At 32.8% G+C, this 14,870-nt stretch overlaps 1 protein-coding gene across 2 annotated transcripts in view; it reads right to left on the bottom strand.

Annotated features, from left to right (window-relative positions):
• The window catches only part of Xrn2 (5'-3' exoribonuclease 2), a 77,511-nt gene that overhangs the window by 28,886 nt on the left and 33,755 nt on the right, over positions 1-14,870 (bottom strand). For both annotated transcript variants that reach the window (XM_047539965.1, XM_047539966.1), the window contains exons 15-23: positions 13,305-13,436; positions 9,792-9,910; positions 7,327-7,462; positions 6,092-6,199; positions 5,894-5,983; positions 5,065-5,137; positions 1,870-1,953; positions 706-803; positions 11-90 (exon numbers count right to left, since the gene is read on the bottom strand). In XM_047539965.1, coding sequence (XP_047395921.1) covers positions 11-90; positions 706-803; positions 1,870-1,953; positions 5,065-5,137; positions 5,894-5,983; positions 6,092-6,199; positions 7,327-7,462; positions 9,792-9,910; positions 13,305-13,436 — 920 coding nt within the window. The remainder of the gene's footprint in view (positions 1-10; positions 91-705; positions 804-1,869; positions 1,954-5,064; positions 5,138-5,893; positions 5,984-6,091; positions 6,200-7,326; positions 7,463-9,791; positions 9,911-13,304; positions 13,437-14,870) is intronic.

Below are 14,870 nucleotides of genomic sequence, written 5' to 3'. Positions count from 1 at the left end.
GAATGCTTACTGATCTGGAAGAATGGCTTCTTCATCCAAAGAAAACTTTCCTTGAATCCCATGACAAAGTTCAGGTGGCACATCCACTGGCTGTAGAAAAATGCATTCATTCCTAATTATATACCCAAATGAATGAAAAATTGGGAAATAAGCAGACACTTGTACACTTATGTTCTTAGGACTATTATTCATAAAAGTTCACTGGAGTATTATTCATAAGAGTCAAAAGGGAGAAATAACCCAAGGATCTAGCAATAGATAAATGGACATATACACATTAATGGAAAAGAGAAATATAAATATAAACAGAAAATTATTAAGTAATATAAAGGAATAAAATTTTGGTATGTACTACAATATGGATGAACCTTACAGATACACTCAGTGAAATAAGCCAGACAGGAAGGACAAATAAGTATAATTTCACTTAAATGAGGTACCAAGAACAAGCAAATTCAGAGAAAGAAATTAAAGAGAGTTTACCAGAGGTGGGGGAATAGCAGAATGAGGAGACAGAGTTTAATTAGTGCAGAACTGCCATATGGGTATGTGAAAAGTTCTGGAAATGGATAGTGGTGATGATCACACAATACCATGAATATAGTTAATGTCACAAAATTTTACACTAAAACGTGGTTAAAATGGTAAATCTCATGTTATGTACATTTAAGAAAAACTTCTAATTAACCAAATGGTATACCATACCTCAGTGGAACCTGTCCGATACAGCTCTGAAATGAAGTCATGGAGTGGGTGATATTTCCCCACAAACAAAACATCACCTCCAAGGCTGTTTCTTTTATCTGATGGGAAATTAAGAAAAGAGTAAGATGATGTATTAAGCGATCATACCTACAAGACCCATTTTTATGAGCACACAACAAAAGAAAGCATCTCAATTTTAAAAATAATTCTAGTAAAAAGTTTATAAAAAATAGTTTTAAAGTGATAGAAATGACTGATGCATTTCTATGGAAGAAAAAAACATTTTGACAATATTTCCCAAGATCAGTATCAGAAAGATATCACTGAAAGACAACTGAATATATTGTAAGATAAAAGGCAAGGTTTTCTTATTCATAAAGAACTCAATTTCTTAACATAAGGAAATGCAAACTATATTATCTGAGTATAAAGATTATTCTAAAGATACCTGATGAAGAAATTGTTTCTTACAGACTTTTATTATACTGGTATTAAATACATTTTTCAATCGAATTTATAATTTCCCCATTTAAATACTTTCTACTGTATTAATTACAAAATGCCACTTTTATACAAATAATATTTCAAGCTAGCACTCTAAGGGCAAATGCTTGTTTTGCCCTAATCTTTCAAGTAAAGTTATTATTTGGGAAGCCATGAAGGGGGAAGGAAGACAGAGGAAATGAATAAAACCTTCCCACCAGACATTTTTGTGTGCATGTCATGTAACAATCAAAATGTCATTGGCCACTGAATCACAACCCTAAACCTATTTTGTATTTTGTTTAGCGACAGGGACTCACTGAGTTGCTTAGCACCTCACTTTTGCTGAGGCTAGCTTTGAACTCATGATCCTCCTGCCTCAGCCTCCCAAGTCACTGGGATAATAGGCATGCACCACTTTGCCCAACTCAAGGGATATTCTTGAAATGTCACTTTTTAATAAATTTAACAAAGCCTTCTAAGATAATAAATTTTATTTAAGTACTACTTAATTTATAGACAACAGATTAATAAACGAAGTTAACATCTAAGAAGTAAAATCAGTGATTTATGCTGACTTTATAGGAAATACGACAAATTGGGGGATCTAATGTTATAAGAAAATGTGAAGTCTGCATTTCACAGGCTCAAAGTTGACCAACTGGCAGTGAAAAATCTTACTTTCTTCTGGAGTGAGGTCTGGGTATACTTCTTCTAGGGCGGCTCGCAGTCTTCGCTCATCCACGAATGGCAACAGAGCAACACCTGAGGAAATAGACGCAAATCAGCCCAGCTATTAGGATCACCTAATTTCAACAAATAAATGCTTTTAGAATACCCCTCCTGATAAAAAAGACATTTTGGAACTGAACTCTATTTTGTCATTTAGCCAAAACTCAGATACAACAATTTTCTATGTGGCAGTAGAAGGAAAAAAAAAAAAACTCTCCATAGAGGCTTATATAGAAAATCATGTTTTTTGAATCTTTGTGGTGATACAATTTTTATTATTTATTTATTTATCTGGGGGATAGGTACTGAGGATTGAACCCTGGGGCACTCTATCACTGAGCTATAACCACAAACCTACTTATTTTTTGAGACAGGGTTGGTCAGAATGGCCTCAGTCACCCCTGGGATTACAGGCATGTGCCACCACATCTAGCATATGACACAGTGTTTAAATGAAATGAAGAAATGGCCACCTAGAAACTAATCTAAGCTCTCGCCTTACTTCCTAAGATGCTCTCAGGAAATCCAACTAATCATCTAGAGCTTGAGTTTGATATAGTAACTGGTGTCTTCTGTTATAAAATGAGATCATTCAACTAAAATATTCAGAAGTTCTGTTCAACTACACCATAAGGAAGGTATCTTCCAGTCCAAAATTCTTTAGTATTCAGTTTATGCTTTTTATTTAGTCTTTTTATGTGGTGCTAGGGATCAAACCCAGTGCCTCATGTGTGCTAGGCAAGGGCTCTACCACTAAGCCACAACCCCAGTTCCAGTTTATGCTTTTTAAAGCATACTAATTAATTCATGTACAAAAATTCTTTAGAAGCTTCCTTAATAACTTGAGGTGGAGAAAAGAACAGAGGCTGTTCATTTAGGGGTTGAAAATGGTTCCCTAGAGTATGACAGAATTAAGGGCAATGCTTTATTTGGATCTATGTGCATAATTTTCAGAGAAATGTATCACTAATAAAACATCTATTACCAGTAAATAGAAAGTTATTGAAATTTATGTATGTTCTGCTATTATGCATCAAAAAAATTACATTTGGGCTAAATAAAAGTTTAAGGTAAAGAGCAAAAACAAATATTGAAAGAACTAAATAATTTTGAAACCACTGGCATTCAAAAGTGCCATATTTGAAAATTATGAAACATAAAAAAGGTTCCCAAAATTGTCATTATTTAGTTACTCTCTATATATACATATACATATTATGTATTTATGTGTTGGTAGTTGGTTTGAGGACTGAACCCAGGGCCTCACACATGCTAGGCAAGTGCTCTACCACTGAGCTACATTCCCAGTCCATTAGCTACCATATTTTCAAACTAAGGAAACATTTAATTTTACTACCAAGTAAGGAGAAATTTTTAACTTACAAAGAAACTTAAGTTGACTATAAATTCTGAAGAGGCTAAAAAGTGATTTCAAAAATATTACTATCAAAAGGGCTGGGGATGTGTCTCAGTGTTTTAGCTTGCCTAGCATGCAAGAAGCCCTGGGTTCAATCTCTAGCACTGCAATAACAACAGCAGCAGCAGCAATAATAGTAAAAATAATCTGAGTAAGAATATTTCAATTACTGCTAAACACACTTCCATGGAAAAACCCTTAAGGAGTTGTTCTAGTTTTATTTAGTAACACTTAAGATAAATGTATCAATGAGAAACAACATTACTGAATTTTATTTTCTACCTATTAGACTTAAAATCTAAAATACAAATCAGGGCTGGGGAGATAGCTCAGTTGGTAAAGTGCTTGGGGCCTCAGGTTCGATCCCCAGCACTGTCAAAAAAAAAAAAAAAAAAAAAAAAAAGAAAGAAAGAAAGAAAGAAAGAAAGAAAGAAAGAAAGAAAGAAAAGAAAAGAAAGATCACTTGTAAGACTTTACTACAATAAGGCTTCCTTATACTATTAACTTCAGAGGCTAAATCCAATCAGAAAGCAACCCACAGTGATACTGCCAGCAATGAAGTTTAAAAGCAATACATCAACCCTACTGGTCAGGTACAAAGGAACATCTTACATCCAGGTATGATTACAAATAGTGCTTGAGGGCACGCTGATAGTAAAAATGAGAACAGCAGCTACTGTTCTGAGTACTATGTTTACATGTATTAATCATGTAACTAATTCTCCCAATCACCCAGAGACAGCCCAGATAGTGGGTATGCTCAGGTAAACAATCACTTCAAATGTTAGATCTAGAGTCAGACCCTCTGATCAAATTACTTAAGTTTCCTGTTTCTAAATAAAACATACAGCAATCAAAATGTTCATGCTATGTATCTATACTAAATAAATTTTACAAATATACAATACTGCTATTAAAATACATACAATGTTGATAAGTATACACATTCTAAAATTTGAAGACGTACAAAGATATATTTTTGGTTTTGGTTTTTTTGGTCTTTTTTTAGTATTGGGGATTGAATCCAGTAATGCTTTATCACCAAGCTTCACCCTCAGTCCCTTTTATTTTGAGACAGGGTCTCATAAGTTGCTGAAGCTACCATTCCTACAAAATATGTTAATAAAAAGAACAAAAATTAGTAGGTAATGACTAATGTCAAGTATTTAAATTAAATAAAAATTTCTAGTAAATTTTTCAAAAATTTCCATGAAGTATAAGGAATCTCTGAAGGGACACTACCTTGTTTCTTTCTTAATCTCAGAAGGCGATAATGAATTACTGATAGAATGTAACAAATATTACTGATTAATCACAAAGGAGACAACAGATATAACTACTAACCTATTCCAACTCAATGTGTTTATCAGAATGTTACTGTTAAAATTACTATTAACACTTGGGCATTGTAATCCCAGTAATTTAACAGGCTGAGGAAGGAGAATTGCAAGTTAAAAGGAAGCCTCAGCAAATTAGTGACAACCTGTTTCAAAATAAAAAATAAAAAGAGGCAGGGGATATAGCTCAATAGTAAAGCATCCCTGGGTTCAAATCCCAATACCAAAAATAAAATACTATCAATTATTGCTAATTATAAATGATGGACAAATATTTTTTTCATATGTAATTCTGAAAACACCTCTTCAAGAATTCTTTAATCCCATTAGTCATGATTGCTCGGTTTTAACAAAAAGCTTTAACAAAAAGAAATAATATCTAAACTTTACCTTGCCATGCATATTTCTTCCCATTCAAATCGATAGCAAAATCTTCAGGATAGAAGTCAATTATACTAGAATCCTACATCAGGGAGAAAAATAAAGAATCAAAACAAAAGCCACACACCTCTGTTACAAAGAATTTGATGTGACTTTTGTTCAATTTATCAGGCCTGATAAGGAAATGAGATATACCCCTTTTTAAAATGTTAAGATATAAAGTCATCAATCCCAAGTGCAATAAAGCAAAATTAACAATTTTACTAAAAAGATAAAAGGAAAGGAATTTTAGAACTGACAACTTTGAGTCACGGGCAGGCAGGCAGCAAAGAGTTTATTTACTCTAACAATTCCTACTTCCTGGCTGGGTCTCACTTTTTCTAACTAATATACAAAACAAGTTCAGAGGTGATTTCAGGTAAGCCAGATTTTAAGCTTCTAGAAGTCATAATATAAGGCTGAAACAACAAAAAAAAAAGACTTATAGGTGGGCTGAGAACCACCCAATTTTATTTACTAGATAGGATACTCATGACTCATGTATAAGGAAAACAGGGAAGTAATATATGTAGGGAAAAAAATATATGTAGTGAAAAATACACAGAAAAACTCAAATACTTGATTTTCTGCATAGTTTTTTAACTACAAGATGCGAAAGTAATTGCAACTATTGTTAATTAAATACATGATAAAAACAAGTTATAGAGCTGGGAATGTAGCTCGGTGGTAAAGCATCTGCCTAGCATCCATGAGGCCCTGAGTTCAATACCCAGTATTGGGGAGGGTGGGGATTGGGGAAGGAAAAAATAAACAACACACTGAGGATACCAAGACTCACAGGATCACTCATGAGCTTCCGCCAAGATGGAGGTAGAAAATTACCACTTGCAGCAGGAAAAACTCCCATAAGTTGTTCCAATGGTTTAAACTGCAAGAGAGAGAAAAGAGGAAAAAAAAAAAAAAAAAAAAAAGTTGAGACCTCAAATTATTATCTAATCCAAAATTTATTTTACTGATTCTAATTAATCAAGCTTACCGGTTTAGTGCCCTTCTCAAAATCAGAAGGCATGTCTGCAATACCTTCAAAGTCTGAAGCAAAGGGTGCATAATGGAATGGATAATACCACTTCCAAGAAGCACAGCCCTACAATCATTAAAAACAAATAAAAAATAAAAACCCATGTTAATGATAGATATAGTGAAAAAAATTAGACTTCATCTACAATATTCTATTTATAAAACACTTGACTCCTGGTATATAATTCATATATTCATTTTTTTCCATTAATCCTAAAATTTGTTTTGATTAAATCTGAACTTTCTGTTTCCTATCAGTGGCTTTCTGACTTAAAAAATACTGCAAAGCAGTATTTTAATAATCAGTAGTTAACACCAAACTTTATATTCACAAACACAATTTGGTGAAGATTTTCATCCTGAATATATATTTGGTGACATTTCTTTCCAATTTTAGAGCTGTCATCAATTAAAACCAAGAGCAGTTGTAGCTGACATTTCCTGAGTAGTAGGTGGCTGGGGAAATCACTGGAACACTGGTTTGGAGTACAACAGTCAAGTTTCACTTTACAACTATTATATTTTAATGTGACAATGTTCTCATGACTACAAAAATCAGTAAACACACCAAAGAGAAAATTATTACTTTCTACTTATAGACAAACTTGATCTAGTCCCAGGTCACACCAAACTTAACTTGATTGATTCTCTGAACATAAAACCAGATATTTATCAGTGTACACCAGTATGTCTATCTACTCATCAATCTGACATCTCAATTATCAAGGTTTAAGTCAGATACAGATCAGTTCAATTAGAATTCACTTCATATAATATCATTATCTTATGGAAGAAACAGTATCATTCAAATTCCTTTTCAAATTCCGATTGGTATTTTCCAGGCTTTATCCTTAGTTCAGTCATTTATTAACTGTCAATTAATAACCCAATTATTTTAAAATTGTCAGTTTAAAAACTCTAAACTTTAATCATCTTAAAGACAAAGTATGTTAACCACATAACTTGATGATAAATGGCTATTACCACAACAAAATCTAATTTTGTCTACATAAATAAACCCAAATGTTTTGAAGTCTTTATAAATATTATTTATGATAACAAGTTTCTGAATAGAAAGCTTAGAAAAATGAATCTGGACATTATTTCAGGATATTCGGTACATTATTATAAAAATCACTACCTTTCTAAAATGATTAACTAGAGATACATAAGAAAAAAATTTTATTTTGGTACCTGGTAATAGTATCGAAGAACCCAGCAAAGTCCTTCAACGTAAGACTGTACAACTTTACGACGGAATTTCTCATCAGCTGCATCAACATCAAACTTGTTCTTATAGTACCGCTGCTTCCAACCAGCTTCCCATAACCTAAACACCAGGGAAAGCCAGTTTATGTTGAATTAACACACTTTTGATAACAGATTATCTACTGATTTATATCCCAAATCAACTTACATTTAATACCCAGAGAAAACAGGATGAGTTAAACAGTAATGTGAACACAGATTCATTTAATTATTTCTAAAAAGTCCACTTGTATAGAATTTATCAACTTAGACAGTCAACAAAATTTAAAACACTAATTGAGTAAAACCATTATAAAACTACATTAAAAAAAGAGAGCATAACTATATATTAAGTACACTCCAAACATCTGTTTGCTCAAATTTTAATACTGTTTTACATGTTTCTTTGTGCAGTAATTCTAAAACTACACATTAAGATTCAAATACTAAAGGTATTTTACATACTTCAACTTCTTCAGTTGTTAAAATATATTTAAACTATGCAAAGAAAAGTACTTTTAAGAGGCATTCTTTAATGCAAAAAATAGTTTATGAAATAACCTAGGTACCAGGCAGAAATTATGTGTATACCTGTTCTCTCTATCCTTGCTTGGGACTCATCCCTCTTTCAGCTAAGAGTTGTTGATGGCTTAAAAGAAGGAGATAGAGATATAGAGAGAGATACACATTCTACATCTCCATATATCTATACACACACAATGTTTGTTCTGGTAAAACCTAGACGCAGGTTTATTTATCCACTAATTATCATTTTTCACTGAAAAGACAATGTAAAGAACGACATTTTCACCCAAAACATATTTTTAAGTACCCATTTTTCATTCTCCAAAAGATTTTAATGTTTTATTTAAGAAGTAAAAAAAACACTTTAAAAAACCAGGGTATATCAAGAGCAACAAGATGATTCTCTATTAAGGATTGTTTTCCACATGTGCTAGATTGCACATATTAATTGTAGTCAATTAATTAATAACCACACCAATTTTATGTTTCCCCCACACACAAAGGAGTCAAAGAAAATAATTATGAAAAAAATCCTCTATCCACAATGTAGATTTATCACTGTTTTATAAGAAAATGTTCATTAGATAAATGCTAAGAGCTCAAAGGATTTCTTGGTAGAAGCATTTTTACCCTGATTATCCTTAGTACCAGGACGAAACAATAAAATATTAAACAAATCCAGTCACCTATTAAACTAGCATTGACTATGATGGCTACAATAGTAAATTTAAAAAAACAAAACAACAACAACAAAAAAATGCTCTAAGAGGGAAATCCAGAGTTAAAGAAGAAAAGGACAGAAACTAAAGACAGATCAGGTACATGTTTTATCACAAGTCTACATGGATTTGACAGCAAAGGATATAACAAAAATGCAGAATATATATATGACCCTTGTGAAGTTTTTTGAACATAATCATGAACCACACACTTTCCACATCCCATAAAAGAAGCAAGAGCTGGAGGCCACTACTGTCCTGTTTAATTTTGAAAAATATTCTCCTAAATTCTGAATGAGCTACAATTTTTTAGATTGTTGGCCTATTTTTTTGGTTCTGGAGATCGAACCCAAGGCTTATGCATGATAGGCAAGCATTGTACCACTGAGCTATATCATCAGCCCCTAAAATGTTGGCCTTTTGCACCCAGAGCCCATGCTCCAAATGTGGACTTAATTATATTAAAGGCTATTAATCTTTTTTTTTTTTTTTTTTTTTTTTTGGTGGAGCCGGGGATTTGAACCCAGGGCCTTATGCTTGTGAGGCAAGCACTCTACCAAATGAGCTATATCCCCAGCCCTAAAGGCTGTTAATCTTATTACATAATAATCCCAAACTTTTAACTCAATTAAAAAATAATTTTTCCACTATAATTTTAAGTATACAACTAGCAGGACTCTGGCATACCCAAGTTATGTGGTTTTAAAAAAAATACTTATGTCTTAGAATGGATTTTGCACATTTCACTTTAAGGAAGAACCTCTTCAGTTGCAAAGATTAAAACAAACTGTATTACGTCCAAATGTACTAAACTTTCTAGGTTAAGCAGCTTGAAAATTTAATCTCCAAATAGTAACATTCAGATCACACCATCAGAGCTAAACACCTTATGTCTAGCAGATCTAGTGCCTGGTCTCAGAGGGAAAAGTGGCTTAGAAGATGAAAACCTGTACGCATACTAATCTAGATACTTGGGTTTAACAGCTATAGCTTACACATCTCACTGGAATTTACTGACTATTCTAACTCTCCACATTAATTACTGGTGGATAAAAAGATCATAGGCAAGTATCTGAAGGCACTATTGCTCTAAGCTAAATAACATTAATTAGACCACAATCTATGTCCGCAATTTGCTAACAAAGTGCTACCAAAAAGTGGCTTCACCTGACGTTATCCTCTGGCTCAGGTTCACTGTCACTGTCTTCTGCTTTTCGCTTAATTCCTCCTATTGGAGATGGGGAGCCATCAGATGTGAAACTTGTATTAGGAGATACTGAAGGACTCTGCAGACAATTGTGACATTACAGAACAAGGATTTCATTATTCATTTTACATAAGAAGGTATATCTAACTACCGCTACCTTTAAATGATTAAATAGATAGGGAAAATTTATTTAGAAAGTAGAGACTTATCTTGAACCATTCCATTCTTCCTCAAAAAAGAGTAATAAAGTACACTAAGCTTCCTATTCTTAAATTCAAAAGAATTAACATTAGAATAAAAATTGTTTCAGAATAAAAAACCAACAATTTTATAGATTTTTTAAAATTATAGGTCTTGGATTATTTTCCTTTGGTGGTTCCCTCATGTCATAAATTCAGTCATTTTCAATTTGTCAAATAACAAAGTTTTGAGGAAAAAAATATGTTAGGTTACATCTATAACATATATACTATATTTAACAATAGTATATAACAACATGTAGAATATTGTCAATGCTGGCAAGAGAGCAGTTAAATAGTAAGGCAACAGTTTAGTGAGACTCTGACCCAATAATAGTTAGATTGTTTCCTATGTACTGTTTTAAAATTTAATGATAATAAAAATCTATTAATCATCTTGGGGAAAAACTGCACATTTATTAGTAGTGCAAAGAACTGGATGCCATGTTAAATTTAATACTAGCTCCTCTTTGTACCAAAACATTTTGATATTTAATTTAAAAACTGCAAGAAAACTTGTAATTTATTTAAGGTAAACGTTCAAATGACCAAAAACCTAAGTGGCAGAAAATGTTTTCACAATAAAGCTCTCCTTCTATTATTCACAGCATATTAGATATCTTTAGAAAACTCAAACATCTTAAAATTAAGTGTCCATGAGGCTATTTTAAAGATACCAGAACTAAACCTTAACATGAAGACAGTTCACACCACAGGCAAAGGTTTAAAAAAAAAAAAAAAAAAAAAAGTTATATTTCAGAGAGCTTAAAAAAAAAACCTCTTTTCCTGTAAAAATGTATAATGTCAGTTTTATTCATGAAAATGTATAACCAATACTGTCAAAGTAAAAATAATAATTTAAAAAAAACACAATAAAAGTTATTAGTCCAAAAAGGCAACAGTTGTACTTGGAAAATGATACACGTATTGAGTCAGACAGATTTGAGTCTGAAATACCAAGTTTGACCTTTACTGAATTCATGGCCTCGAGAAATGTAATGTCTGTAAGCCTCACTGGGGATGATAATACTCTCTTTACAGGTTATTGCAAGGATTAAATAAAACAATATATGTGAAAGATTATTAACTAGGATGCTGCTTGCCTGGCAATGTCTTTAAACATTCGGCTAATCATGACTACATTATTATTTTTTAAATCCTACACTAATACATTTAGATTAGATCATGAGTGTGGCATTGCTATTAACTATATAAATACAAAGAAGTTGAACAAGAAGCAAACTTTCCCAAACTGATTCACAACAGGATATAAACGCCATCTTTACATAACAAAAAATATTATACTTTCAAGAAAAAAAAAATGTTGTACACCATTTAATGCTAATTCTGCTGCTCTCCCTCTACCAATAAATGTATTCTTTTCTAAACATACCAAATACAAATTCATTTCAAAAACTTTCTTTTTAAAATACTCTTTTTGGAACCAGACAAATTCTATTAATATGTTCTCAGATATAATAAAACCAGAATTCAGAATGCAAAATTTAAAACCACAAATATGAGGAAACAGAAGTAACCTAATAAATTAACAATGTTGACCATCAATAGACCAAATACTGACCACCAACAGACCAAGCCAAACAGCTAAGGATAAATAAAGTAGCAAAAAATCTAAAACTTAAAGGCTCCTTATAAATGAACTGATAATATGGCTCATGATTTCCTTAAGTTGGGAACACAGGGTGAAAATTCTCTATGCAAAGACTCCAATTACATACCTCCTCTCTATATAGGAATAATTACGTCAAGGGGGTGGGGTTAAGACAGGATCAAATAAGCAACCTAATTACCAATTTCCCCATTCCTACTCCCATGACAGATACTATTGATCAACAGTCCTATGGAGCCTGAATATAAGACTGGAATCTTTCTCAAAGCAATCACAGCTGGCAAAGTCTAAAGCTACCTGCCTCCCCTGAGAAAGATTAAGAAAAAAGCATTCTCTCAACAGGACATGTGAGAATACCAGTCACTCTCAGTTTTACTCTGTGGGGACTGTACTCTTATAAACTTGAATGATAGACATTAGTTTTTTATGTTCAACTCAGGTATCTCTTTACAACCCCTTTTCCTGACCCTCCACATCCCATGTTAATGGAACAAAATAATAAAAAACAAATAGAACAACAAATACAACAGAAACCCAAGCTGCTTCTCTCAGGATAGGCAAAATCTCTTCTTAAATTCCAAATCTAAAATCTTCTAAGTGTGAATTTATGTGAATACAATTTGAATGAATCCCCTGATAAAGCAAAATTCCACATAAAAGAGGTGCCCTGTAAAGGAATATAAGAATCAGCACTTTATTTTTAAAAGGAAAAACTATTAGAATAAAATGTAAATATCTACACTTATATAATTTCCCTGGATATATCATAACAAAATCATGCATATAGAACATTCTACATTCTTTTTCCCCTTCTGTTGGTTCTTAGTTCACAGCCTGTTCCCTATCCCTACTGCTGCCACAGCCAGGGCTCTGAGCTGGGATCACTGCCACTACCCTAGGAAGCTGACAGAGAGAGAACAGCCTTTTTGGGTGGGTTGATTTATTTCTGCAGTTTGAATTATAAAGTTCAAGCAAGGAGTGATACCCATGACGCAAATTCATTCAGTTCTCAAAATTTACAAATTTTACATTTGTAAATTTACAAAATTTACAACCAGAGTTTGGATAGTGAGGGCTACCTTAAAGTATTTATTCAGAACAATTCCATTCCTAAATTGGAGAGCAAGGGTTGGAGGACCTGTTTTTGATAACCTAAGGAATACTACATTGCAGAACACCCATAAATGATCCCTAGGAGAAAATGGGAAAGGAGATACAGGAGCAAAACTTGCCCTCCTTTCTTGATCCAGCTGTGAGGCATCTGGATGTCCCAGTCATGCTTCTAGCACCATCCCCCATCCAGGTTTTTGGAAAGGGAAAAGCAACTGCAGCCTATTTGCAGTACAGGAACACTGCAGCCACTTAGCTATCTCTTTTTCTTTCATATCATTTAGATACTTTCATATTGATAAAGATGGATTTAATAGTTAAAACTGCCTCAAGGCAAAAGAAATGGGGGGGAAAAAACTGTAAAACAAAACAATTCTAGGCCATGCAAAAGAATTCTCACACACACACACACACACACACACACACACACAACTAGCTGCAAGAGGAATCTGATGTTCATCACTCTTAATGCTACATAAAAGTAAGCCACTTACAGAATTATTTTGCATCCTCATTTCATAGGCTGCTTGTCTAGGATTACTGGTTACTTGAGAACCTGGTGAATTTCTTGAACCCAAGGCATGAGGGGTTAGAATTCCACTAGGAGTGAAAGCTGGTTGATCTCTCTAACATAAATGGAAATAAATATAGAGATTAAATTACAACATCACATATAACAGGAAAAAAAGGACAACAAAAGTAGTCCTTATAGTAAGCGCTTAATAGGTAAACTCACTACAAGACCAAACAGATTTCCACTAACATTACATTGTCTATATTTTGACTAGATGGTTACTTATAATTTATAAACAAGTCTGTAATAGTTAACACATCTGTCACTGTTCTGACACACAGAATTGACTAAAAGGTCTCATTTTGCCAAACCACTGTTGTGTTTACAACTTTAGAACATTCAAGGCATAATTTCAGGCAAAGAAAGTAACAACAAAGTTCAAAAAGTAAAGTTTGAGTTATACGTAAGAAATATTTACCATTCACCTTGCTAGAACTTAACTCTTTATATGCAACTAATTATAGAGCTATTACAGTTGTAATGATAAAAGATACTAACTGAAAGAAAATAATCAAGTAGAAATCAAATGTCCCTCCCAATATCAATGATTTTGAAACTAAATGCAAGTAATAAATAATTCAACTTTTTCCCTTCTACGTTCCTGAAATTTTTTAATTTTAATAAAATATAATAATAAAAGGTAGTTCTGAAACTCCACAAGTTTGAAAATGCAATTGGAAAGACAAGAAAAATGAGAGCTAAAGAAGTTAAATGATACACAAATGGTATGCCTTTACGCCATGTACAAACAGAGAAACAACATGTATCCCATTTGTTTACAATAAAAAAAAAAAGTTAAATGACTATAAAACATTATGCAATTACATAAGAAAACAAATATCACAGGGAGAAAGCAGTAGAAATAAAAGGAAGGATTGTAGTACTAGGAGCAAAACCAACAAATTAGGCTTTGAGGAAAACTAAGATGTGGTTAAAGGGATCTATTGGGAAGTACCAAATGACGGAAACACTCTCAGCAGAGACATGGTGTATTTAGAAGACAGCAGGGGGTAAACTGTATGGCTACAATTGGACCAGATTATAGTGTGCTATGAACACCCAATTAAGAGTTGGCTTCTTAGGAATTGGGAGTCAGTGGTGATTGTTGTAAACAATTCTAATAGCTAAGTATCACTTGCCTCCCACCTCCTGCCTGTCCCATGTAAGCCCTAACTCCAGAGCTTAGAAAATGCTTCTTTAAAAAAGAAAAAGTTACAGAGAGGATTATGTGAAATGCTGTGTAGTAAAGAGTAATTAATAATAATAATATTCATTAATTAAAAAATCCATTCTAATTGCAGTTACTTATAACTGAATTAAAAAGTGACTTCATGTTAATGGATCAATGAGAGAAAAGAGGAAAGTCTTTATGTTTTATAGAGTGTAGGTATATAGAAATTTAATAAAGGACAGAACCTGTTAAAGATTAAAAAAAAAAAAAAAAAAAAAAACTGACATTGGGATTCTTTTTCCAGGTACAAAGGCA

The sequence above is a fragment of the Sciurus carolinensis genome, chromosome 2 (assembly GCF_902686445.1).
Source record: "Sciurus carolinensis chromosome 2, mSciCar1.2, whole genome shotgun sequence".
NCBI lineage: Eukaryota > Metazoa > Chordata > Mammalia > Rodentia > Sciuridae > Sciurus > Sciurus carolinensis.
Note: the sequence above shows the minus strand (reverse complement) of the source record. Positions and strands in the feature narration are given on the sequence as shown.